Consider the following 26,505-nt stretch of genomic DNA (forward strand, 5'->3'; position numbering starts at 1 on the left):
AATCACTAAAACCAGTATCTCCTCATGTCTTCTGTGACTCACATTTTTTTAAAAATGTGACTTGGTTAAAGCTAGGGCCTCAACAGCAATATAAATTCTGCTACTTGTTACAGGCTATTAGCATATTTGAATAGGTAATTTTAATGAAAATGAAAATTAATGAATTTAAAAACATGTAAATAGCAATATTCCAATTAATATTTATAAGCAACCTGTGATGCTTTAACATGCTGCAATCTTGATGTCATCTGCTCTGATAGGAACCAGTACAGCTCATCAAAGCGCTAGAGTAAAACACTAGTAGTTTTGTTTTAAGCCACCCTTCCTGGAAACGGGCTTCTGTCTTTTCCTGCTAGACTGGATTTAGAAAAGACTAAGCCTCTTCTTGCACATGCTAGCCTTCTGCAAATCTACACTGAACTTCAGCATTCCTACAGCTTAGAAGTTTCATGTGAGAGCTGGGAGCACAGGTACGCCAGCAGCGTGCCTGATGTGCTACAGCTGCTGCCAGCCAGCCTGTGTGAGTCCAGAAATGTGTTACAGGATGGAGGCCAGGTCCTCGCCATCGTTTTTTTTAAATCTACAGATCTGGTCCCAGCGGGCTGCACTACTCGCTTGCACACATGGACAGATACAAGCAGGCCCCAGGTCTCTGCCCAGTGCACGTCCGTGTCCGTAGTTTGAGTACTTCTGCCTGAGGTGGTTTTCCATGGTTGGTAGCACTGTGTGGGTGACAGACTTCAAGCAGACAGATACAAATGAAGGTACAGAAAAGTATGAAATAGAATTAGTAGACGGCAGCTTTGTGATTCCATTTCCTTGCGCAGATGACATTTCTTTTGCTATCACTTTACATCACTAATAAGCTTTGCCACATGTTTTTATATTTCTGGGGTGATGGATGTCTGTACCTCACATACGCAGTTCAAACGGACCATGTTTGGTGTGGGGTTTTCTCATGCTTGAGCCTAGTTTAATAGGTCAAGCGACCCTCTCAAGTTTACGAGTTAATGATACAATTGCACCCAGTTACTTCATTTGAACTCCTGACACAACGTAAGCTGAAACACTTTCAACAGAGGCTTTGTCTCTGAAAGAAGAGAAACAGCAGAGGGTTTTTTGGGCCAGCTGTTCTGAAGCTGTGGCCTTTGGGGAGTGGGGGTGGGTAGTGGTGGTTGTGCCACACCAAGGGCCTATCAAGGGACCCCAGAGCACCAGGGGACAGAGAGGCTGTCCAACTACCTTCCTGTTACATTTGTGGTGAGGCATAAACTTCTCCCTGGTTCCTGATGGTTTTTTTTTACCCAAATGTAACTGAATTAACAGCACTGTGCTGTTCTATGACTAATTCTACTGTTACTTCTGCTGCACAGCAAGGTAAATGCTCCAGTCCTGAAGGAGATGCAAGTTGTCACTCCGCTGATTTATAGTCACTATAACAGAATGTAAACCATACTTTATTGCGGCTGCTATCACGTAGAGTACCACAGATCACATACACAATGTTTATTTTTAAACAGCCTTTAATTTTATATAGTGGCAATAAAGCATTAAATATAAAACTTGAAACCAAAATAAACTTTCAAAAAGGTGTTTTAAAGGCATTTAAAAAACCCGCCAAAGATTTAATAGCCTATCAGTAAGGCTAGCTGATAGCAGAGCATTTTGGCATGAAGTTACATTGTGTACATATCAACACCCTTTCAAGTTTCCCACCAGAAAACATCCTCCTCGGTTGTACGCTCTATGTTCCAGTCACAAGCAGCAAAGCTTCGGTCATCTTCGGTAACCTTGTCGGAGCCATTTAGCTATCTTTATTTAAGAAGTGCTGCCTTTTTCTTTTCCTAGAAAACAGAAGCTCCAAGAGGCACTTGTACTTGTTCCGGGTCTCGCTGGAGGCTAAGCAGCCGGTCAGCTTAGAACACTGACATAGCCGGACTCGGCTTTTTCCACCCTCATCTACAGTCGGAGCAAACCTTGGCTTCATTCAAGTGTGCAGCCAGGGTGTAGCTTTCTGATGCCTAAACCTGAATTATTTTTAACTTGAGCCTTTTATACAACTATGGCTGGAGACATCAGCTCAGTCAGGTGGCTGATGAATGAACAGACAAAGATGTGCAGGTCTGGCAGCAAATGGCTGCTCTGGGAAGTCCCCGGAAGGGCCTCCCCGGCAAACGGGTTCTGTGGAACAGCTCATGACTATCTGTTCCCTGCAAACAGGGCCATGAGGGCTTGTGCAGTCCGCAGCTGCTAGAAACCTACCCAGGGACCCAAGACAACTGGGGATAAAAAGGTATCCGTGAACATCTCTTAGCACAGCTGATGATCAATATACTTTTGGCAATTTGCACTCACAGTACTTTATACCTTTTTTTTCTTATCTGCATCGCTTCTACGCTAGTTAACACGTACACTGACATTAATTATTTGACTCTGCTGCTATCTACTGGTTATCTCAAAGTCACTGGACTACCTATTCAGAGGCTCCCACAGCATGATTTACTCACTTGTCACGCACTCTTTACATTAGTCACAAGATGATACAAGTAGATTTTCCTCTCTTACCCTTGCGAGCTCATTTAAACAAAAAAAACCCCAAAAGAAACCAGAACACATAAAAACCAAACAACCAACTCCCCACAAAAATGTGCTACTACTAAAAATATCTCATACCAGGTGACCTTTGCAGCAGATTTAAGTTTTCAACTTTCTTTCAGGAGGAAGCAGAATGCATTCAGGTTTTCTTTGGGCTAAAAATTCGTTAAGTTTAAAAGAAAGACTTTCACATGAAAAGTTCAGTATCAAACTATAAACTGTAGTGCAAGTCATAGTTAGAGCTCAAATAACTGATATTAACTTAAAGGTGTATCACTATCATTATTAACATGTACATAAATTTTTAAGGGATCAGTTATGCACAAAGGATGTTGTGTACATATAACTTAGTGTTAAATTAAGACCACCACGTAAGTCTGAGTAGAAAGCCAGGTTTGAATACAAAATTAATACCTGAGTATAACGGTCAAATTTACTGCCCTTGATAAATCACATATTTAGTGTCCCAATTGTACATTTCACATTAGTTTTTTTTTCCTGTGTTGTAAGAGACCACTCGGCACTAGTGCTATCTGCAATATAAAAAATTTCAGACAAAACAGCTTAGATCTTTCACATAGTGATCTTAATGTATTAAGATTTTTCAATTAAAGTCTTCATTTTTCCTGTCGACTTCAGCATGTGCGGTCCGAACTGAGAAGGAAACCAGAAACATGTTCAGATTGCTTTCAACAGAAACCTGGTTGAACTAGTATCCGTCCGAGTTGTAAGTAAAACTAGAACTTGGGCGGAGATGAATTCCTTTATCAACCCGCCTCTCTGCGTGTGGATTTACCCACTTCATAGCCACAAAGTGAAGGGAAAGTTGTGTCAGCAATCGGCTGAAATTGCTCAGATGAGGCAGGTAACCACCTGCTGGAGCAGCTCTGACTAGAGATAGTTCACTCTGCCTCAGCAAAGTAAGATAGATGCAGTTACCTTCAGAGGCTGACAACCAGTTGCTCTAACAGCAGTTTAACCTTTTCCTGCATTTTTGTGCAAGTCCTTTTAAAAACTGTATCATACAAGGGTATCATACGAGGACTGATCTAGCAAAAAAGTTACATATCGATACACATCTGATAATGTTTATTAATCAACATTCTAGCATTCAACAAATCCAAACCTTCAATTTTCTTAGCTTTTTGAGGACTTGATGATCTTTAATCTCAAAAGATGGACTGTAAATTTTAAAATTGGGAAGTCATGGAAAACCTATGTGTGAATAAAACATTGCCAGCTCATGTTCTTTCCCGTGAAGCCCCAGCAATACTTGCAAAGAAGTGGCTGATTCTTGGGGAGTATCTAGCCTTTTAGTTATGAAGAACAGCCTGAATGTTACAGGAATATACCTTAAAAACTTAAACCAGAAGGCAAGTGAGTCAACATTAATAAGCGGAAGTACTACTCAGAAGTCCTGAGACTTGTGGCTTGGGAAGCTTATTTTCCTCAGAACTTAATTCAGAGTGGAGCCAGCTTTCAGAGTTTTATGCGCGTTTTTCCAAATGCACAAAGGAAAAAGTAACTTTACTCTTCATCTCTGGTTCTACAGCACAAGGATTCAAGGACTGATCTAAACTACTGCTTTTTAAGTGTATATTGCTAGAAGCTTCTGCATCTTGAACATTCACTACTTAAACCCGCCCTTTACTTCAAATAAATCTGAAATAAACTAGAAGCCATTAAATTGTACCATGACATAGATCTTAAATACAATCTCCTAATTTCACTATAAAGAAACTGCTTTTATTTACTTAGCATTTTCAATTATTAGAAGAAACTCCCTATACCAAGATCCAGCAGGCATTCTGAACAGTTTGCTTTTTGCATTCATAAGAATGGCTGATGCGTTTCAGGATCTTGCTTCAAAATTTCACGTGCACTATCTGAATGGTTAATGTTGGTAATAACAGGAAACTCAGTTCAGATTTTATTCTGCTGTGAGCCCTTAAGAACTGAGTTTAGAAAATACTGCATGCTCATGGCAACAGAAAAGATTTTTTCTTTAGAAAATACACGACAGGGCTTTTTAAACCTGGGGCCAAAAGAGCACACAATCGTAAGACTCGATACTAAAAACATATGATACCCACAAATCATAGCATATCATAGGGTTTGGTGGACAGGGATGCTAACTTGCAGGTATCTGCATATGCTGGCAGAAAGACACACGTTGGCTTTCATGGCAACTATTACGTAGGCTGAGCATGTGTCCACAATTACAATACTCACCAGCACCACCTCAGTCTTTGTTTCAGTCTTTGGAATCACTTTTTCTGTTTCACTTTGGCTATCATCTCGGTATCGATAAGCAAATTTCTTTTTGAGCGCTTCTGCTATTAATGTTGCAGGATCTGTAGGGTCAGCCACTTTAGCTTTTGTACCTTCTGATGATCTAGAAAACAAAATGAGAAGCATTAACATAGTCCAAAACAGAGCTTTGGAAGTTGTGAATGATTTTGCATTGTTTGTCAGGTGTTGCGTCAGCATCCATCTCACCCTAAAATAGTTCTGAGCCATAAAAACAAATCATTAATGCAAATGTTAATACACTGATATTTATTTATATTTATTACCTTTTCACCGAGCGTAGTTTCACACTGTTCATGTCTTTGAGGATTTCTAGCATGTTTGGTATTTCAGACTTCTTTGGCCCATTTTCTGTCAGATTCTGGCCAGAGTTCATTTTTTTGTTTTTCCTTTCTTTAATGAGCTCAATTGCAGACATACTCTGTTGTAGGCCCGGGGGAGGGAGGGGTGGCAGAGGAGGTGGTGGTGGCGGCGGTGGTGCAATAGGGGCAGCAGCTGAAGCAACTGGACTTGACCCAACTACAAATAAAACATGCATTACACATCAGTTTACTTGTAAATTCGCTTTATAGCTCACAAATGGTCAGGTAAGAATATGACTAAAACAGCTTCAATTTCCTCCCCTCTGCCTACTTTACATTATCCCATTAACTTCTTCATTTCTAAACCGCCTACGTAGACTCAACTGAAAAGCCACATAAAAGTCCTTCTCAAAGAGTGAGAAGTGTTCTTTAAATTTCCAGTTCATATTCTAGGTGCATTCACATCTTTACTGCAACGGGACAGATGTCATGATGTCTTTCAGTTATATTCTCTTCCTAATGTTACCAGTATTTCACTTTCTTCTGAGAGGCAGGTACTGAGCTGGAAGTCACATACAATATGCCATGTGAACAGTGTTTCTTCCTATTTATCACAAATAAGAAATTTCCATACAAGATTTTTAAGTGTAAATTTCAGCACTCAAATACTGCTTAAATTGAAGCTTATTCCAGCTCTCTGGCGTTACAGATTTTTAGGCCTGCTAATTCATCTGTCTGAAGACAGATATTCTCACAATAATCTTGATTTCAAGTTCCTTGTACTCTTTTAGGTAAAAACCGATGTTATTATTTGTCAAGTTATTGCTGCTATTAAGAAACCCCTGCTCAAATGCACCTTTAAAGAAACCACCAGAACCAGATCAAAACCAGAGTTTTGAGGCTTAGAGTATAAAGTGTGTAAACATATATCTATAGGTAATATATAGGAGCCTGTGTACATGCAGGCGTACGCGCAGTGTCATTACCATATTCTACCAGAAGAGGGAGGTAAAGATGATAAAATCAAACACCAAATTAATTTTCCTAATAAATAAAGGTAAAGGGAAAATGATGAAAAACAAAGTTATTAGTGACTTCACAAAACTCACAGAAGAATTATAATTCAGGAAAGAAACCATGTGATCTATTTAATAGTTTTTGAACACAAACAGTTAAGGAAATAAAGTAACTGCTGTCAGTTCACAGACAAAAACTAAAGAAAATCATCTGAAGATCAGGATATGGTTTTATATGTAAACATAGGCAAAACTGTACTTGCTAAGTGACCTTGGGAAAGGGTGAAAAACAATGGTTGTCATCAGCAGTCAACAAGAGACATCTCCCACTAATCTTTGGAGATGGTAGACTTAGAACTGGAAGGCAGTCAAAGGTGATGGAAAGAAGAAAGTCAGAAAAAGAAGAATTATTCCGTTTACCACCAGAAACAGCGCACCACTTTTGGTTCCATCTGGACAATGTGTCTGATCCCAGAGATGATTCCAGTAAGCAGTTACTCTCCCTTCTGGTTATTTATTTCATAAACGTTGAGATGTATGATACATATTCCAAAAGCGTAATCAGCATCTTGTATGATTACTTCATGATATCAGAGTCTATTTCACTACTAGATGGGAGGACTTAAGTGTTAGTAATTAAGTTCCATTCTTCTAGTTGGTTTAAGCCATCATGTTTATCATGAGCTTTGATGTGAAAGCTGTTTAATACTTTCTTTACGCATCCTTAGATTCAGAATTCTGGCAGATTTCCACACAAACGTGACAAACTTCTGGAATACTAGAAAATACAGAAAATCTGGCAGGTCTCTCGTCTTCAAGACCTATGATGTATCCCTTGGTTAGTATGCTACGTCTGTCTATCAAACTGACCAAAACAATATGGAGAAGTTCAGCATTGCAGTATCTCACAAAAACAATTTAGAATATTATTAATTATAGAAGGGACAAATTCATTAACTAATTTTTGCTAAAAGTAAAGCAAGTTTAATACCTGCTGTCAGGTTCTGTTGTTCTTGCAAGATGACAATTTTGGCTATTTGTGCTCTTAAAGTGGCTAGTTCATTTTCGAGAGCGCTGATCTTCTGCAGAGCTTCTTCATTTGCAGTCACTGTGCTCCTGGACACTGGTTCTTCTACCAATGGGTTTGGTAACAGCTTCTGTCTGCGTGGGGACTTTCCAGAATGATGTAGTTCACCTGAAAAAGGCTGGGCTGTTTTTGACCAAACTTCTGACCTGTAACAAAAATATCATAATATTCCTTTTTCTAAAGGCTTTGTAATAGGTAAAACTAAAGCAACATTACGTACAAACCAGGCATACAAGTTAAAGGCCTGACTTCAAAATTGTCTTTACACAAATCACTTCCACCAAGACATTATATAGCTTGAAGTAAGTAAGAGCTTCATATCCTTTCCGTTTGCATCACTAGCTGTATTTTTTCTCTTCCCCTAGCCAGCTTTTTCTGGAATCCTTGATTTCAGGAGAAAAAGGGAATACAGTCCCTCTCACTCCCAATCTATTTGTCTGCCTCACACCTACTGTATTTTTTGTTGGAATTTATCTGTTTATTTAGTACCTAAGCAACCTGATCTAGTTGAAGATGTCCCTGCTCATTGCAGGGGGGGTTGGACTAAATGACTTTTAAAGGTCCCTTCCAACCCCAAACTATTTCATTATTCTATAAGTAGAATACAGATAAGTATAAATGACAACAGATTATCACAAACATTATAACTGCAATGTATGACCACATACTTAGCTCCTCAATCTTCCTTAACTTCAATCCCAAAACTTCTCAGGCACATCAGGATTCCGTTATTTATTCAAACATGAGAGTAAGAACTGTGGCTAGTGGTACAACTTCTCAAAATGTGTAGAGTGGCTCCAGACTAATACAGCTTAAGAGCCCCATCGCTCTGGATGCATGGGTTAAGTACTCTGGATGTGCACCACGTCAGATCTGCAGTTGTACTAGACTCAGAGCAAGAGCCAAGATTTAAGGCTAAAACAAGCCCGATATTGACCACCTCAATCCAGGACCAGATACACATGTGAGTCTCCCATGACACTGACAGAACACATCAGCACAACTTGCAGAAATTTGATCAAGCAGAATTTACTATTATCAAGGATGTTAAAATTCAGGTATTGTTATCTAGGTAGGAATAGAGAGCAACTACAGCTGAGAAAAGAACAGGATACCTCCTATGGCAGCCATCTCCCTGCTCTCCCTAAATAAGTAAGGTGGAAGGCACCAGTGGTCACTTCACTCTTTAAAACCTGCCTTCTAGAAACTCTTTAAAGGAACAGAATAGCTAAACAACAAAGAGTATTTTCTGCTGAGAGTAGTAATGATGTTTTAAGGAAATGCCTTGATTGGAATCTAACATTTTGGAAAAATATGCCTGAGCTGTCTGGTGTGACCGCCCTACTGCTCTAGACAGACCCCTAAGGCTCTGACTAGGGGTAAGGGTGAAACGGCTTGTCATTTTGTTGCTTCCTCTATAAAACTGCATTCGCAGAAAAAACTATGCAAGACTGTTTACTGAATTATACAGTGAATATACATTTAACAGTAACACCTCTGTGATCTTGTCGAAACAGAGAATTTCCAATGTCTGGAAAACACCTAATGCACACTAGCTCCACTACATAATACCATGCACAGTGTAATAAACCAGTGCACATCAAAATACTCATATTTGCTAAGTAATTCACTTACCATGCTCCACTATAAGCTGTTTGCCTTAAGGTCACCATGTATCTGCAGGATTATTTTAGTCCCATCCCACATCCATCTGTCCCCCTTCCCCCCTTCACATGCAGTCTTCTCAGCAAATATGCAAGTCCTACATCTTTCTTAACAGGTTCTTTGAAGCAACAAAGAGCTACTCTCTCTGTCATCTTCATTAAACATAATAGCTTTACAGTTCAATCCTTAAACAAAATGTTTCTGTGCAAACAAAAGTAGTATTGGCCGGCTAATTTCCTTCACATCAAACAGACTTTACCAATAGTGTTTTCCCAACGAGCACTGATTTCTGTGACTCCCCTCTGAGTTTGTGAAATTAACGTGGCAGTGCCAGAATGTTTGTTATGCAAAGCTTCACTGTGGCAAGTCATGTTGGAGGGTATCTAGGTCATTACTAACCTATTTTGTGCTTTCAAATTAAGAACAGTATCCTCCAGTAATCTCTGAAGCCAACAATCTGTGCCTTTCTCTGGAAGATCAGTTTGTTTAGAAGAAAAACTTCCTCTGCACTACAGAACCGTACCTTTGTTTCTGGCTAGTTTGAGCAGCAATTTGGGTAAGTTGGAGTAGAGAACTTCATCACTTCAGCCAACCTGTTTCATGCAGTTACAGTGCTGTGCAGTACTCTTGGTCCAACACAACAGTATCAATCCCATCATTCTGGACAGAGTTGTTCACAGGCTTCCCTGCCAGTTTTTGTTATGAAGATTAAAGACCAAATATAACCCCTAAGTTTTTAACTGTCTTTAGCAGGCATGCCAATTATTGGATTGTCAGAATGACCATTGCTGCTAATTAGGAAGCTGTACAGTACACCACCCCATATTAATGAAAATCTCAGGAGAACTGGAGAATCAATGTTATCGATTGTTCCATACCACAGCAGACATTTCTGTGGGGACAAGGTTGCCTGAAACTGCCACATACAATTCTTTGCAATAAATAAGCAAATAAACCAGTCTTCCCTGTATATGTTCTCAAACCTGCCTTTCATCCAAAATCTTGTTAGTCTAACACCTACTACTTCAAGATCCTACCTTTTCTGTCACTCTTCCCTCTCTCTTCCCCCAGCATTCAAGTGCTCTCCATTAACAGCAATCCACAGTAGATTCTCACTGGAAAGAGGCTAGGTTTCTTCCTCTCAGTTCAGAAGTTCAAAGAGACTTGAGGAGCATACCTGAGCCTTGTAGAGACTTCACCTTCTTCTTGAGCAACCCATCCCACGTCTGCAAAGGACGCCACTGCATCTTCTCTAAGTTGATTAGGATGGTTTCCTTCTGTGGCATGAGAAGTAAGCTAAATTTTAAAGACAAGATTAAAGGTTTTAGCATCACTATTCCCAGCTCAAGCCACAGTTATTTTATCCAACACTTTTAGTGAGGTTACATGTAACTACTAACACATACATGCATGAAACGCATCTGTAGGTGCAGCACACTTATTTCTGTCCTGGACTTAGTCCAGAACAATTTCACTGACTTCAAACTATTCAATCTAGTCAGCTGAACACTTTACAGAGGTTCACAGCTAATTACATATACTATCACATGACACTAGTGAATGCCAATGCAAATCGTTACCTTAAAGAAAAACAAACATCAACATTCTCAAGCACTTTGCTATATTAACTCAAATAATATGTTTTTAAATTATATGCATGACCAATAGTTAAAAAAAGACATTAAGGCTACTACTACTTCTTAAGTCTTTTGCTCTGATTTAGTATTATTTTGAAGGTGAAATTCTGTTGAAGTGTGTTTCTCTTCCCCTACCCTGCCAGAATTTCTGTACAAGAATAAACGTGTGCACATTACACACAGGGAAAAAAAAAATATGACAAAAAGCCATTTCCACTAGTTCACTATTCACAAAGACTTAGAGTGAGAGGTAGGATGCAGTCGTAACAGAACACACCATTTGCTAACAATCTTATTTACAGCATGCCAAACAAGTTGACCGTTTTCCAGCATGGTTCTGCCATTAGCTTCATAGCTGTTTGAAGCCAAAGGTGAGCAGAGCTCCAGAGGCTGGAACGCGTCTTTGATTTACAGTTAATTGACCTGAATGGAGATTTGAAAAACTGTTTGGACCATCAATACATGCTCCATAGCCACAACTATACAAAATGGTTTCAGACCTGCTTTGAAATACTGGGCGCTTCTCCAGGTTAGACAAGAGCATGTGTACTCAAGACACTGGACTCGGTGTCAGCCTGGGCTCAGTATTTTAGCAGATAAAAGCTACTGAAACATCTTCCGGTAATTTCTTCTGCTCAGTCTGTCACCTTGAGTTACTTATCTCCAGTGCAACTATGCCACCTCTTTTGCTTGTATTATGTACAATCCACAGGCCAAACTTGCACGAGCCACTGCAGCTGTTTAAGTGCTGCCTGCTGCTGGTAGTGGCCAAGATACTGACAAGCACGGTGGTAGTATATAACAGTTTGTGAAGACAGCCGGGATCCAGCCCGTTAGCCCTTCTGTCAATTTTCAAGGCAACTCACCTCTGTCAGAGGAAACTGTTAGGTAGTAGCAACTGTGAAATGTTATCATTAATCTGAATTTGCAGCAGACCTATCACAGTAGGACTGCAGTCTGGATGAGGTGAAACCATTTCTGAAGAACAGCCACAAATATTTTAGTTGTAGCCTTTGATACACCAGTCCAGAGTTGTGGGTGTGGGGTTGTTTTTTCCCCAGGAGTTGTTACAAACAGCTTTGGAAATTGAGATTAGTCATCTTCACCTCACACTCTTGCAACTTGTATGCAAGCCTTTATCACAGCTCCCAGGAGTGTGTATTGGCACCATCAGATAATTTGGAAACAACAGGGTTTTTTCCAGGTAGCATCAGCACAGATGGTAATATGTTTATCACATTAACAGTTGTGGCTAATACCATCACATTCTGCCTCTCTTTAAAACAGTCTAGAGAATACTCTATTGCATGTTAGGATTTCCATTGTTTGAGGTTTCCTTGGATTTTTTCTTTTTTAAAATAAAATGTCATCTTCATGACCACAGCATCTGTATTAATACTAATGGCAATTTTAAAAATCTGTAGTACATTAGCTACTTCTTATAGATGATACAGATTTTCCTGACGGTAATGGCCACATGAGGAACTATTACCATGAAAAACTGAAGCCATATTTAAATAAAGGCACTACACATAACTGCATAAAAAAAATTAATTTATAAATCAACAGTAAGGAATGCATTTACCACTGCCAGGTTTCCTGCATTATGAGATAAGTAAGTTCCAATCCAATACTTAGTAGCAAGCCTTCTGTTATATTGTGATGCAAGTTTCTTCTTCCTTTTCTATTAGTATTTATATGTAAACAGAATCTTTTTGTTACCCCATATACAGATGTTTCTTTTCTCTATCCCTAAAAACAACAAAGCCTTCCACAGCAGCAGATTTTGAATTTCAAGTTAATGCTAGTTTTTTACTTTAATTTAAAGGTTAAAAGCCAACATCAAACTCTTAAAATCTTTGCCTGTCTGTAGACTGATGCTTAAACAACTCTGTGATTACCCTATTCCTCCAGTCAATTTCAGCTAAAGAAAACTTGGATAACTGCTCTGCCAGCACCTACATGGAGAACAGAGAGCTGAAAACAGAGGCCCAGTTCTACTGGATGGCAGTGAAAGCAGCCCGCTTTTCCTTCTCTGGAAACTATGTAGTTGCTTCCCCCACTTCTTGCGTCAGAGGCTTTTTGGCCTATTTTAGTGTGCCTCTGTTTTGCAAACACACACATGCACACCTATGGGTTTCAGACCCATTAATCCATGAATTTCTGAAGAAAAGACTACACATACAGTACAATTTTGGCTGATGCCATAGAATCGTATCTCGAGTTGGAAAGGACCCATAAATAAGTTCAACACCCAAAGAGTCAGTCTTGCCCCGTGTTTCTGCCTGGTTTCAAACTGGGGACCTTTCATATGTCAGGCAAACATAATAACCACTACACTAGAGAAACACTGCTTAACAGGACATCAAAGCAGGATCTCTACTTTTTGTTGACTCCAGGAAATACAAAGTAGAGCAAACATTCCTTTATATATACATTTAAGGATAGAATAAAAACTCATTTCAAATTACTAATACAGTTAGATATTAAACATTTGGAAATACTTCTTCAAGTAAGAAAACTTGCTATGATTTTTCCAATTAGCCCAGTAAATTCTGATGTTTCCTACATGCACACCAATTCCTTAGAAGACTTCTTTTGAGTTGCCAGGTTTCCATCAGACAAATAGGAGAAGCACAGGAACAGAACAGAGATGCTCTAGCCGGAGGATACTATCTTGAGAGACAGTATTGTAGGTTAGGTTGAATCTACCTAGGCTATATTGGTAAGTTTAACTTTATTTTCTCCGAAAAACTACAGATAAACCTAAAAAATATGACATACAAAAGAACTGTATGAACTATTTTCATTTGTTCATGCCATATACAGTATATAAAGGTAAGCTCTGCCATCACTTGTTGAATAAACAGCATTTACCAATTAATTTAGATGTTGACTATGGCGAGATCCATAGAGATAGATACTACAACAGTCAGTAGACCTCAAAAATCAAAATGTTAAGCTACTACTCTTTTTTTCCACACTAGCTGAAATAAAGCATGCTAGAAGAGAATGAACATAACAGAGATTTTTTTTCAGTATCTCTTATCTATGTATAATAAGGAAAATGAAGATCTGTGGAAAGTTTATTGCTCTTAGATAAAGTCAGAAACACTGATTATATACATGCATCCTCAGATGAGGCAAGTAAGATTTGCTTTGGTTTTTAAATAAAATGACTTACAGCAAGGTTGTGCATGGTCCTTTCATAATATAGCTAAAGCTGGCAAGAAAGAAAGAGGAAGAGACAGCTATAGGAAAGCGTCAGTTGCAACAGCATAAAAACGATCGAGACCAGTATTGAACTTCACTATAGAATCTTAGTGCTGAGATAAAGACATAAAAAACAGATGTTAGCATCACACTTCTACATGTTCAGCAGTTTATATATGTGTTTAAAGCCTGCATAAACCATATAAATGTTAATTTGTTTCAATAGTTAATGTGTTTCAAGGTTCGTATTTTGAAATTTGTATTTCTAATTCCGTCAACCGACAATTGTACTTCTATTTTTAGGATCCTTTCCTTTCATCTAATAGAAGAGGAATGTTTATACTCAATGTGCATAAAATCTACACAAAACTGACTGAACATCTCTTTAAGAGGAAAAAAGATAAATATTTTATTTATTGTAACACAGAATTCAGACGAAGACATACACATATTTTTATTTCAACACCAAAAATACCCAGTAACAGACTCCCCAGATGTATCTTACAGCTCTTTACAAGAACGCAAAACAGAAATGTCTTGTTTTATGTTCCATATTAAGAGAAGGTAGTATTTGGCTAACTATCTGCAAATAAGCATCATCTTCCCTTGTATGGCCTTTACAGTACAGAAAATCAGACACGTTATGGGAGGACTTCACTTCCATTCAAACCTGAGGCACACGGAGCCTTATTGCTGCCATAGCTACTATTGATCATATACTGAGAAGTTTAAATCCAGTGTGTCATTTTGTTGCCCTTCTTACCTGCACAAATCCCTACCCCCACAATGTATATACTTATTTTTTAAGTTTCACCAAGCCACTAGTAGTGGGAGATGGTTGCACCTCTCGTTTCTCAATGTAATTATTTAAAGAGAGGCATAATGTCAGCATGACTTTTACTATCACACCAAAAAGGCTTCTTATAGTAATCTGAACTATGTGATTTTGCTACCGTAATTTCAAGTCTACATATTGTTCATACATTTCATGTAAAACAAAGAAATTAATTTAAACAGTGAAAAAATTAGCTATGTGGAAATTACCTTGTCTTAGTGTGGGTGATGATTCCCACCATTCATCTTTATGTTCCCCACCCTTGCTCAGCCCAAGAAACGTTCCTCTCTCAGCTCGAGTTTCAAACACTAGATTTTTCCAATTCTACACCCACCCCCTATCCCTAACACACACAGAGATTATGTGTAACAGCTTCCACTTTCCCATCTGTTCCTGAAAGACTTGTTAGAAAGAACAGGGGTTTTCTCCTCCTTAAGCTTTTACCCTCACTCTTTACCGTCCCACTATATGCAGTTGAAGTTAAAAGCAAAGAAGTCAGAAAGCTGCACAGAACTGATGTTCCCCTATCACCACACAGCGTTAGCCTTGTATTTAAACCAAAAGCAAACAAGGTACTCATGTTATCTTGTTACTAATTTTTTACTTTCTGATAAAGTTTATTTATTTTCCCAAATATTTTTAAGTAACACTGTAAGCCTAGCTTGTAAATACTGTTCATAGAAATAAGTTTCAAACTCTTCACTTTTATGAATGTATTTTTTTTTACAAGAATAACTTTTTAATACTGTATTGCCTCATTTTAGAGTTTCTTAAGTTCCTTAGGGAAAATTTTTTTTCAGGTTTCATTATATGTGTTACAGCAACATGGATTCAGGCTTCAGGCAGTACAGAAGCTGAAGAATCCATATGTGGAAAAAACGTGAACTGCAAGTGGGAAGAACTGAAGTAAGCTAATTCTCCTACACGCCTGGTTTATCATATTCTGCTTTTACAAACCCTCTATGGTCATTTATTTAAATGAACTGCATATTTGATTAAAATCTCTTGATGCAAGAGCAAATCCCTTTATTAGTATAGTGAAATACATATTCTAAACTGTTGAGAACACCTACCTGAAACTGAACTCTTGGACACTGTATGAGAGAGAGGTTAGTACCAATTTTTCTTACAATACTCCGAGATGAACCATAAGGCTTGCTGGACCAAAGCACCTAGATGGGAATGAAAAAGAAGCCGGCTGTTAGGTAACTGATTTTTATATCGTATTGGAATAGTTTTCCCTTATCCTTCCATACTATGCTTGTGCTAAATATATTTATATTTATATACAAATATATATATTTAAATTGATATATAAATATAAATAAAGTTATTCCTTTCATGCTAGAATAGAATCTACATACATGAAATTTCTATCAGTGAACTCCTTACATACTATACCCAAACTGGCACAAAATTTGGTTCTGTCATTACAATTTAGCTAAGGCCGTTTAAGTTCAAGACAGCCTTTGTATTAAATTTAAATTCAAAGCAGTAGATCAGGTAACACAGAAGGATTCAAGAGTTGGAAGCATCTTCAAAAGCATAATTTGTCCATTTTTAAGACAATAAAGAATCTGCATAGGGTCAGGCACCTCTTTTTAATGGGCTTCAAGAAAAGCCACTCAATAATGAAAAATCCATGAAGTTATGTAATTTTACATCTCCTGAAGTATCTTTTTTCTAATTAAGAGCTCTTCTAACTCTGGAACAGTATCTAAAAATCTTAATAAAAATAACTATAAGCTAGCAAAAGCATAAAAATATAACTGTAAAATTAAAGAGCAAAGAAAAGGGGGCAAATAAATATGTAAAAATGAAACTTTGTCCTAAAAATAAACATATACATTCACCTAGAGAAAACCACCCACAGCACCTCAACACACCTGGCTTCATAAAAATTGTTTCTACTGCAATTCAGGTTTCTTCTACGTTGTTTCAACAGGGATTTGAATGTGCTTTCTTTTGTTGTACTTAACGATGGGAATGTTTACTGTAATATTTACCATAGTTGTATGAAATAAAACGAGACTTTAATCCTATTAAAGAATACTGCAAATGAGTATTAAAGAATACTGCAAAATGAGACAGAAGAAAAAAAACAAAACAAACCATCCCCCCACCCCCCAGAAAGCAAGAAAGATTTCAGCATAGGAAAAGGCAACAAAAACAGCACAAAGAAGAAAAAGCATAATGGGAAGACTAACTCAGAGTATGTAGTTAGTAAACAACTAGAACACTCCATGGTAATTTCAAAAACTTTGCTAGTGTTTACTTATGGCTGTAGATATAAATTTACTACTCAGACCTTAGTTTTTAAAGGCTCATAGCTTCAAGAAAACTCAACATCCTGTTTGAAGGTTGCCCAACAAGGAAAACTTAGATAAAATCCAGGTTATTAATACCGGAACAACCCTCATCTGGCATGGCAATATTGCCCGTGTGATTAGTGTAGTGCAGCTGTGGGAGTTTCACAACACAAAGCTGAATAACATTTTGATATACTACGCAAAGGTCACTACTCTTAGATTTTGAAGGTTCCATTAAAACCAAAAATTTATGCTCCATGGTATGAATCCCCAGATTATGTTCTCTCAGAAACGTTACACAAACACATTGCCTGTTTCTAAGTATCTTTCCTCCCTCTGGCTTTACTGGAATGTATAAATTTTGACAAAATAAATGTGTATGACAAAATATCTAGCATGTATGCTATGCTAGATCCTGGCATCAGAGTTGTGACTTTGTCATTAATCCACTCGGACCCATTTTTTCCATTCCATGAAACATACTTTCTCTTGTTTAATATGCTGCTAAGTTTGGACACAATTTTTTTCAATAGAGTACCCTATTGATTCTGCATTTTTGATGCCTCAAACAAACACCTCACATTTGTGCCTACCATGTTAATGTTTGTCTATATGCCTGAGCAAATAGCAGGTAGTCAGTGACTTTTTCTTGAAGGCTACTGATCAAACAGTATTGCAGTAACACAGCATCACTATTACACACCAGATTCTGATGTTAGAAGCAGCACTGTTGGCAATAGCCTCAAAGTGATGCTGCATTGGAAAAAAATACTACTAGCCAAGAGAAGGCTTAGTTAATTATGGAATTACTTCCACAACAGCAAAAGAGCCTAGACTAGATGCTGTATTACCAACATAAGTGCAGCATATTATAAACAAGTGGCAAAACTTGTTTAGAGATTGACCACAGACAAGATGTTGACTAGCATCCAGATCCTCAAAAATATTTGGTGCTCAAATGCCCTCGGGGTTGTTCAACAACAGTGGTTTGGTGCACCAAAACTTTAATGACTCAGTTTTGGTAATTCAAGATATGCCGGGACAATATTTTCAGAAAACTGCATGCAAGCTGTGTCACAAGGTAGGCAAATGAAGTCAGCATACTGCTCAGCTGAGCTAGTAAGTCTCAGTACTGCTCTACCAAGTTCTTGTTGACTTGACGCACTGGCAGAGCAAGTCTGCAGAATACTACTTAGTCATACCCTCTTATTGCATCAGTGTTCAGCTCTTGTCCAAAACAGCTGACATTTTAAATGTAACTGCATTATCACAAGCTTGATACAAGTAAAGAATGGAGGTAAACAGATTAAAAACTTGTTTCCCCCATTCATTTAGGTTGGAAGATGTTGCTGACAATGACCACAGCAACACCCATGGTAGTCCAGCATATTCTCATACTCTGAATTTTAAAGTTATACTGCATGAAATCTCAGATCAAAGTTTGAATAAAATCCTAAAATACAGATTCTTATTGCTAATTTTAATTCACAACATATAAACATGTTGCTTTCCATAGATTCCCATGATTTATAAAAGGTTCTACCACAACAACGCAGGGTAAGAACTGCCCTTCTAAGTACCACACACAGCTGTTAAGGATTTCTCCATTGTTAAAACATTAAAATATTTTGACAGTTCATAGGGATTACTGCATTGAGATCAATACTTGTACCCAAAATAGCTTCCTAAAGGTCTCAGTGACAAAGGAGTCAATACGTAGCAGATCTCACTCTCTTCTAAGCATTCAAAGAAAACTCTGTATACACTTTCCTCCAAGAGGAGAGCTATGCATGCACATTCTTCTGTTTCCCCAGTAAAGAATACAGCCATCTTGCTTTCTGTAACACTGTAACACTTTCAGGAGAGGTAAATATAGCACAATTATCATAATCTTCTCAGTTTCAGGGGGCTTTTCATATCTCCAAGGTGAGAGCAAAGCAGTAAGACTATTTAAGAATTAATATCACTGTTAAAAAAAGAGTTGAAAGTTTTCCTTCAGCTTCAAAAAACACATAGAAGTTCAACATGAAAAACGGTGTTTACAAAGTAAACAGTTTTTTATTAGAGCTAGAAGGAACCGCATGGTATTTTTAACACATATATTACTCAATACGCCAGTGTCCAAGTAGCCCAAGTAGTAAGCTTCTACTTTTTCAGCATCACAGAATCATACGCAGGTTGCGTATACTTAAAGTGTTCTCATGGAATAGCTAAGCACAAGCTAAAATAGACAAAGTGGTTTCTACACCCGATCTTCTGAAAACATCAAACAAGTTTGAAACACTTACTGATTCCATGTTTAATCCAACTTGTTCAAAAGCCATCCTAATTAAGCGCTTAAGCCAGCAAATCATTTGGAATGGAAAAAGCCTTTCCAAACTTGGATTTAATCCTTCCAAACCTACAAGACTGCAGAGGTTCCATAGTACTTCTGAAAAGAGAAACATAAGAATTTTAAATGCATGTTGTCAAACATATATAGAAGTAAACTGCTGCAAGCAGTCCTGAAAAAGCCCCAACCTTTAGAAACAGTTACAAAACCAAGACACGTTAGGTGTCAACAATTGCTAGTACTGCAAAGCACAAGCATTGAGAAGGAATTTTCTTACATACAGGTGTCAATGTTTTTTTAGTAGTGTCATTTTCAAGACATCAAAGCTGTTGCAAAGTTAACAATTAAAAAGCTGGGGAAATGATTGCTCACTGGAACTTAAGACATGTGATGGTGTTCAACAACTCTAAGTGAGCACTGAACCCTATGGAATGCCTGCAGCTGGAGACTAGCACTAAGATTAAAGGGCCATACTCCTACCTAAAACTCATTTCCATGCAGGAACAAACTAGAGAAAGCTGATCACCTCTATTCATTCACATTCTCCGACAGCTTTGTTGTTCCCTCCTTTTTCCCACAACTGAGGAAAGGAAAAATGACTAATGCAAGAAAATGACAATAAGTAGTGATGTGGGACCTGAAAATATTCAAGTGATTTATAAAATTGGCCAGATTTCAAATTGTGTCTATGTACTACCATTTACTTAAATCAAGATGGTTTTATTGCTCCTCCAGTGAAAATAGTGTAGCTCTTCAACTGTGTTCTACAGCAGTCATAACTTGGATGCCACCGAGATACATATGCCACCAAAACCAAAAGGGAAGCCATAGATTTAGGTTTGTTTGTTTTGTTTATCAGGATATAAACAACACACTGTTGAACCACCCTGAGCAACGTATTTGTAGTATGAACAACAGTGCTGCTGAAGCCACTATATATGTACATACAGTGATGACTAAAACAATGTAGCAGCAAGGAGGTACTCGTCAGGCAATGGAAAAGCTAAGCTGTTCAGAAGTGCCCACAAGCATTACAGTTAAACCATCACCGTTTCTATTACAAATGTTTTTTTCAAGTTTACAGTTCCTTAGTAATAACCTGCTTTTAGTGGAAACTTGGCAGGAACAGTGCAGCTCTACAGTTGTGGTTTTTTTTAAGACAGACTTAAAAAAAGTTGATACTAGTTTCTCATGCCCACAGAAAGTAAAAGACATTTCCTAACAGGACTTACTTTTGTTTCTGAATAAACCAGGAAGAAAGTACTAATCTATCACCTAAAGGAGGACTAATAGAAATGTAAGATTAAAAAAGTAATTAAAAATAATAATAAAAAATTGAAACAATCACCAAGAGATTAGAATGGAAACTCCAACTATTATAAGAAAAACAATAGGGAAGAATAATGAGCTATCTATCAGATAGCCATGAATATAAGGTACAGTCATACACAATAAATATGCCATAGACTTCTTTATGGAAAGATGGAAAAGCCTGTCAAGGAATCATTGCTATCTACATGATCTATTCTTCCTTTAGGCATCTGTTACCCTTCCCGTAGGCAAGCTACTCTATGGACTGTACGGATCTTTGATCACATTGCACCTGCTGTATTTTTAAAACAGGAAGAATACAAGTCTTTCTATGTGCCCCATATTAGATCTGGCATCATATCTGGCACTGTAGACTATCAGTGACATAAAAGAGATAAGAATGCTCCTTTAAAAGGGGGAAACCTGTTCCAAAAGTGCAATACATGTGATACACTCCGCCTCATTCCAAAGTTCAGACTTGTTGAACATGTAGTGTAGAAATCAAAGAGAAGAAAACTGAAAGCCATGTCTAGACATTCGAATGACAGAGAAAAAAGGGTAAAGACTGTATTGCTGAGCTACTGCAAGGACAGGGCTGGCAGGAAAAGACATATGATAGGACTATAAAGTGATGACTACATCCTGATACATTGCTCTTTCAGTAGATAGCCAGGTCATTAGTTTAAAAATCCCCAGATGCAGTCAGTCACTTTTTTTCAGGAAATGAAGAAAAGGTATTACTTTGTTCCTGATCAACAAGGAGGACAGAGTCTTTAATTAAACAGAGACAACCTGGACAGAAGTGAAGAGTGTTAGAACTTCTTCTAAGGGAATTCGAGCTGGCCTGAAAAGTTTCCATGAGCTCAAGAAACTGAGAGGCAAGGAGGTAAAAGAATGAGACAAAAACTGACGAGATAACCAGGTAAAGGCCCAAAAGTAGATGCAGGAAAAAATTAGCATAATATTAGGATGATGGAATAGTGTGAATATGAAGTAGTTAAGTTAAAAAAGGCTAAGGTACAAAACTGGTTCCAGCTTACAGGCGTAAGAAAAAAATCCTACACATGTATCAGGAGTAAGCAAGAGACAAGAGATAACAGGCACAATGTAACTGAAGACGAAAGAATTCAACCAGTGATACAGATAGTCAGTATATTCTCTGTTTTCACTTGAATATGGTAGAAAAGAGAGAGACAGATGTTAGAACAGGTTACAGATAACTGAAAAGTTATAAACATCCAGGATAACAGTGTCAAATGAAATTCACCTTGAACATCTCTGAAATTAGCCAAAGCAATTTCTGAAAGATTAGTGATTACTTTTAGAAACTTGTTCAGTGACCCAGGAATGAAAGGAGTGTGATGACACAAAGCATCAGGAATAGTCCAAAATACTTACCCTGTCCTAAAACATTTAGGTGACCTTTTATAATTCCAGGTTCCAAGACTTAGATGACTTGACATCAAAAAGCATTCATTTAACAAAACAACTACTTCAGGAAAAAAGATCTATATGAATATAGTTCATATTATAAATCACTTGTTTCTTCTGTAGTCTAAATGCTTAAAGTACCTAAGACTGGGGTCCATCAACTCCTTGCTCTTGTCAATTACTTGTTCTCTGCTTTTGCAAAAGAAAGTGACCGAAGTCAATCTCTAAGAGTACAGAGTACCAACCAGTTCCTGGATTAGTTTCCTTAGTTCCTGGCACGAAGGAAAACTACCAAGTTTTAAGAGATTCCAGTTAATTTGTTATCTAAAAGGAGATCTGAAAGGAAAATGCTTCGAAGTATAACAGCTTGGTATTTTTATGAGATCTATTAGTTCTCCAGAATTATCCCCAGGCAAACTTCATGCCCACCTCTTCCAGACTATATTGCACTATACCCTTCTTCATTAATCTCAGTTATTTCACAATTATTTTATGTGCCAAGAACAGAAAGGGTTCATTCCAAAAGAAACTGCTGGACAGCAAGAATGAAAACATTAGCAAATTCTTCTGTAAGGCTCTGTATACATGCCAATTTCAGATGCAGGAGTTACATGTTTATTGTTTTTATTAAGCTAGAATACATCCTTTAAAATGTTGATGGTTATTTTATTTATTCTCTACCTTCTTTATGCTACCTAAACTAAAAATAGTAGTAAACTACCCTAAAATTTCCACAACTCAGTTACTACAATACAATGCCCTGAGTGATAGTAATATTGCTACAAAATATGGTCCTTTTGCTGTTCTTAAGCAAAACTCTTACAACAATAAGCAGTAGTCATAGGCAAGATTACCAAAAGAGGTTAGAAGAGTAGTAACACAAAGAATTACTGCAAAATTTCACTGCATAAAGCACATGGGAGTTGGAATTTCATAGGTTCTTCAATTATAAAACTCTACTTAAACAGAAATTAGCAATGCTGAAGAACTTTCTTTCTGATATGGAAATATGCAGGAATTCCTTGGTTCAGAAGTGAGGAGGTCTATATTTCTGAGTATCAGGATTCTTACTTTAGCCTCCCTGAACTCTCTTTTGACTCTACTTTCCTAACCACTCTTGCAGGTTTCATTCAATGTTGTCATATCAAGTATCAGTCTACAAAGCTGAGAGATAATACCACTTGTAAATTACAAACTGTTAATTAAATAAATATAAGGGCTTTGGAGGCTGTAGATGTAAGGCATAATACTAGGTAAACACAAAATGGAGCCCTCTGCCAGACTTTCTAGCGAGTCCTACACATGAAAGTTGAGAAGAAAGAAAAATCAGATAGAACTGCTTTTGAATTGAAATTCTTCTATATGTATTTTCCAATGTTGTATTTGTCCAAGTCCCTTTCAAATTATGAGTTTTCGCTCTTAAAAAGAAATATGATATTCATATTTTTCTTAGTGAAGGAAGTTTCCTGCATTCATGTAAGATCTACACAAAAATAAGAGAATGACTTAATGGGCTTGATGCAGCAGATCAGTCTTAACAAAGCATAAACAAATGCATGAAATCTGAAAAATGAAAGGTCTAGTCTCTAAATCAAAAGGTTATGTATAACATAGAGTATAGAATTTTCAAAGCAGCATGGTTTCAAAGGAATACCAACCACATCAAAAACCACATGCAAAAAAAGCAGGTTCCTCCTTATTTTAGCAGGAAAACAGGGCATGCGTATCTTCACAGTCTTTAAAGAGACAGACACATGACTCAAGCTCATCTCATGAAATTACATCCATAAGGAATCATATTAAAAAAGTAATAAAGAAAGACAAAGCAAAAAAAAAAAATTATCACAGCAAAAGCAAGCCAAACAGGCAAGAAGAATCTTCTGATAAAGAACCAGACCCCCTCCCAAATCAACATAGACAAGTTACAAGTAACATAAGTACTTGGCAAAGATCACACAGCCAAATACAGAGGTCTATTTTTTGGCTTGGAAGCCACAAATAATGAAGTACCCTACTATCAGAAACACCTGTTTGGAAAGACACGCAAAGAGAGATAAAAGTCAGTGAACGCTACAGAGACAATCAAGGGCTTATCTAAACTAGTATCAGCATGAAATCTAAAGCAAGAATTGAAAATAACACACACTTGTGATACAAGCTGCTAAAGCTTTCTTAAAAGTATAGCCAAATCATATATACCTCAAAGTGCAAAACTGTATTCATCACATCTTACCCATGCTACCACATCTTGCCAACTAAGGACAGAGAACAAAACATCCAAGTTTCAAGACTAGTTTAATCAAAAGCCTTTGCTCAGAAGAGATTATACCTACATGGTGCACTATGATAACAATGGAGAGGTAAGTGAAATCTTTCAGCATCTCTAACCCATACAGTATTATACTATACAGACATAACCATATACCTGTGCTTTCCTGCCAGACACATAGACCATCCTAGTCATTGCTATGAATGCCAGTACTTCAGCTGTATCTTTGAGAAACAAGAGCACGCAAATTTTATTAACAAAAGGGTGTATCTGTCTAAAAAACATTTAAAACGTTTGATTCCTCCCCTCCCCAAATCCCTCTTTCAACAATGTTGAGTTTCTACACATACTGATCTTATTTCAGCTAGCAACCTCTATGAAAAAAAATCATTTTGATTCAGCAACAATTAACTGGAGATTTTAGAAGTGATGTGCAGAAAACTCAGCTCCCTTCTTTTTTCTTTATCACCTAGGTAAACCACGGTGGGTATTAGAAGACAATTACTTCCTTTTCATTTAGTCTTTGTAAGTCCTGCCTTCACAAGAGCTACAGGACTACAGCTGTCTTGAGGACAGCATGTAAAAGTTAACAAAGTCTTGCTGACACTATCAGCCAGAGATCAATGCACTACAGTTGATATCAGCATTCAAACCGTACTCACACTCAGTATTTGGAATTTTGACAGCTTACAAAGGAAAATAAACCCAAGTATCTAGCAAGTTACTTATTTATAACAATTGCAGAAGAACCTGAGCACTGCAGCAGTATCACTAAGGGTACACAAAGTAAGCATCAAAAGTTTACAGAAAATATTTATATTTATATGTATATGTATAAAGTGCCTATCATCATATTGATAAACATTCTTTGGAACCACTTTTGATGGCAAGCAAACCCCTTAAGATTAGCCTCCTTTTCCCTCTATATGCCTCTGTATTTTAAAGCCTCCTAAAAAAACTTCCTTCAAAGTTCATCTTTTATTTACGTGATTTCCCGTGACCTGTCATTCCAACCCATCACAGCAACCTACGAGGGTTTCAGTTTCGGTGAGCTTGCCTGCAGAAACGACAGCTCCGAGCCCAACACCCCGAGCCGTTTCCACGCTGCTCTGCTTCCCTGGAAAAGCAGCGCAAGTACGGCACCTTCGCAAGGCCGCTACCTGCCCTGCCCCGGGTCGGCCCTCGGCTACACACTTACAGCCGAGCAGCACCCCTACGGCCCCTCACAGCAGGACACCCCCCGCAACCCACCCCACCCCGCCACCCAGGCACAGGGTTCCCGGTCTGAGGGGCCAGAGCTGAGCCGCAGGAGCGGAGCGAGCCCCGCCCAGCCCAGCGGCGGCAGCGGCCTGCAGCAAACGGGGAGAGCCGCGCTAAGCGCAGCAGCCTCCGGGTCCGGGTCGCGCTCCCCCTCACGCACCACCCGTCACCCAGGACCAAGGCGAGGAGAGGCGTTGCCCAGGAGGAAGTGGAGACCCAAGGGCCACCCCAGGCAAGGGGCAAGGGGCCGCCTCAGGGAAGGGGCCGCCTCAGGGAAGAAGCGCCAGCCGCCTCACCACCCGCACCTCACCCGCCGTCCGCCACGGCCGCGCTCTCTGACCCGCTTCTTCCGCCGTGGCTCGCGACTCCCTCCCCAGCAGCCAACCCGCGGCCTCCCAGGCGCCACCCCGACCAATAGCAGCCGCGCTCGTGGAGGCAGGACCTCGAGTGCCCTCGGTACAGCTACGGCGCGGTGACCTACCCGGCAGCCACTGGGCCCAGAGGAGCTAGGTGAAACCGCCCCACCCCTCCACCGGATCACGTGACATGGCGTCTCCAATAAAGTGGGGCCTCTCCAGTAGGCGGAGCTGCCGGTCGTTGGTCGGTGGAAGGGGGCGGGGTCTCTCCAGCGCGGCACCGCGGATAGCGGGGCTACCGGGGCGTTATCGATCCGGTGGCGTGGGGGAGTTGACGGTGTCGGACGTGCTTGGGGTCCGGCCGGGGAAGGGAGGGCTTTTCCTAGCGTTCCTCCGCAGCCCCGGCGGTGGCTAACGGCTGTGGCAGGTGGCTGCTGCCGACTAATGGCGCACTGGGCCGCGGGGGTACGGCGGCGGTGCCGCCGTTGTCTCTGTGGGTAGCACCGGCTGTGTCCCGCGCAAACGGGCAAGGAAGGGCAGCGAGTGGCGGCGCGCCCACGAGGCGAGAGGCGGTTCT

General features: G+C 38.9%; 1 protein-coding gene across 5 annotated transcripts; it reads right to left on the reverse strand.

Moving 5' to 3' along the window:
* Positions 1–1,505: 1,505 nt before the first annotated feature.
* On the reverse strand, positions 1,506–26,036 carry MTFR1 (mitochondrial fission regulator 1). Of its 5 annotated transcripts, none has more exons than XM_056330344.1 (8): positions 25,883–26,035; positions 19,258–19,400; positions 15,734–15,832; positions 10,153–10,271; positions 7,215–7,456; positions 5,172–5,424; positions 4,828–4,990; positions 1,506–3,249 (listed from the first exon to the last, which is right to left on the reverse strand). In XM_056330344.1, the coding sequence occupies exons 2-8, from the start codon at positions 19,321–19,323 to the stop codon at positions 3,190–3,192; spliced, it is 1,002 nt and encodes a 333-aa protein (XP_056186319.1). In that variant the 5' UTR covers positions 19,324–19,400; positions 25,883–26,035; the 3' UTR covers positions 1,506–3,189. The 5 variants fall into 5 exon arrangements, with proteins under 5 accessions (XP_056186319.1, XP_056186318.1, XP_056186315.1 ...); XM_056330343.1 differs by having other exon boundaries at positions 3,167–3,502; positions 25,883–26,036; XM_056330340.1 differs by lacking the exon at positions 25,883–26,035 and adding an exon at positions 25,743–25,874 and having other exon boundaries at positions 3,167–3,502.
* Between the last annotated feature and the right edge of the window lie 469 nt (positions 26,037–26,505).

This window comes from Falco biarmicus, chromosome 3 (genome assembly GCF_023638135.1).
Source record: "Falco biarmicus isolate bFalBia1 chromosome 3, bFalBia1.pri, whole genome shotgun sequence".
In the NCBI taxonomy this organism is placed as follows: Eukaryota; Metazoa; Chordata; class Aves; order Falconiformes; family Falconidae; genus Falco; species Falco biarmicus.

What these genes read in the sequence shown, in the direction of transcription:
- MTFR1 (XM_056330343.1), bottom strand. Translation starts at nt 19,323, where the DNA reads ATGATTTGCTGGCTTAAGCGCTTAATTAGGATGGCTTTTGAACAAGTT. An exon ending in GAAGTCTCTACAAGGCTCAG is followed by an intron (nt 7,457 to 10,152) that starts GTATGCTCCTCA and finishes TTTTTGTTACAG; the next exon opens with GTCAGAAGTTTGGTCAAAAA. An exon ending in AAACTACGCTCGGTGAAAAG is followed by an intron (nt 4,991 to 5,171) that starts GTAATAAATATA and finishes TTTGTTTTCTAG; the next exon opens with ATCATCAGAAGGTACAAAAG.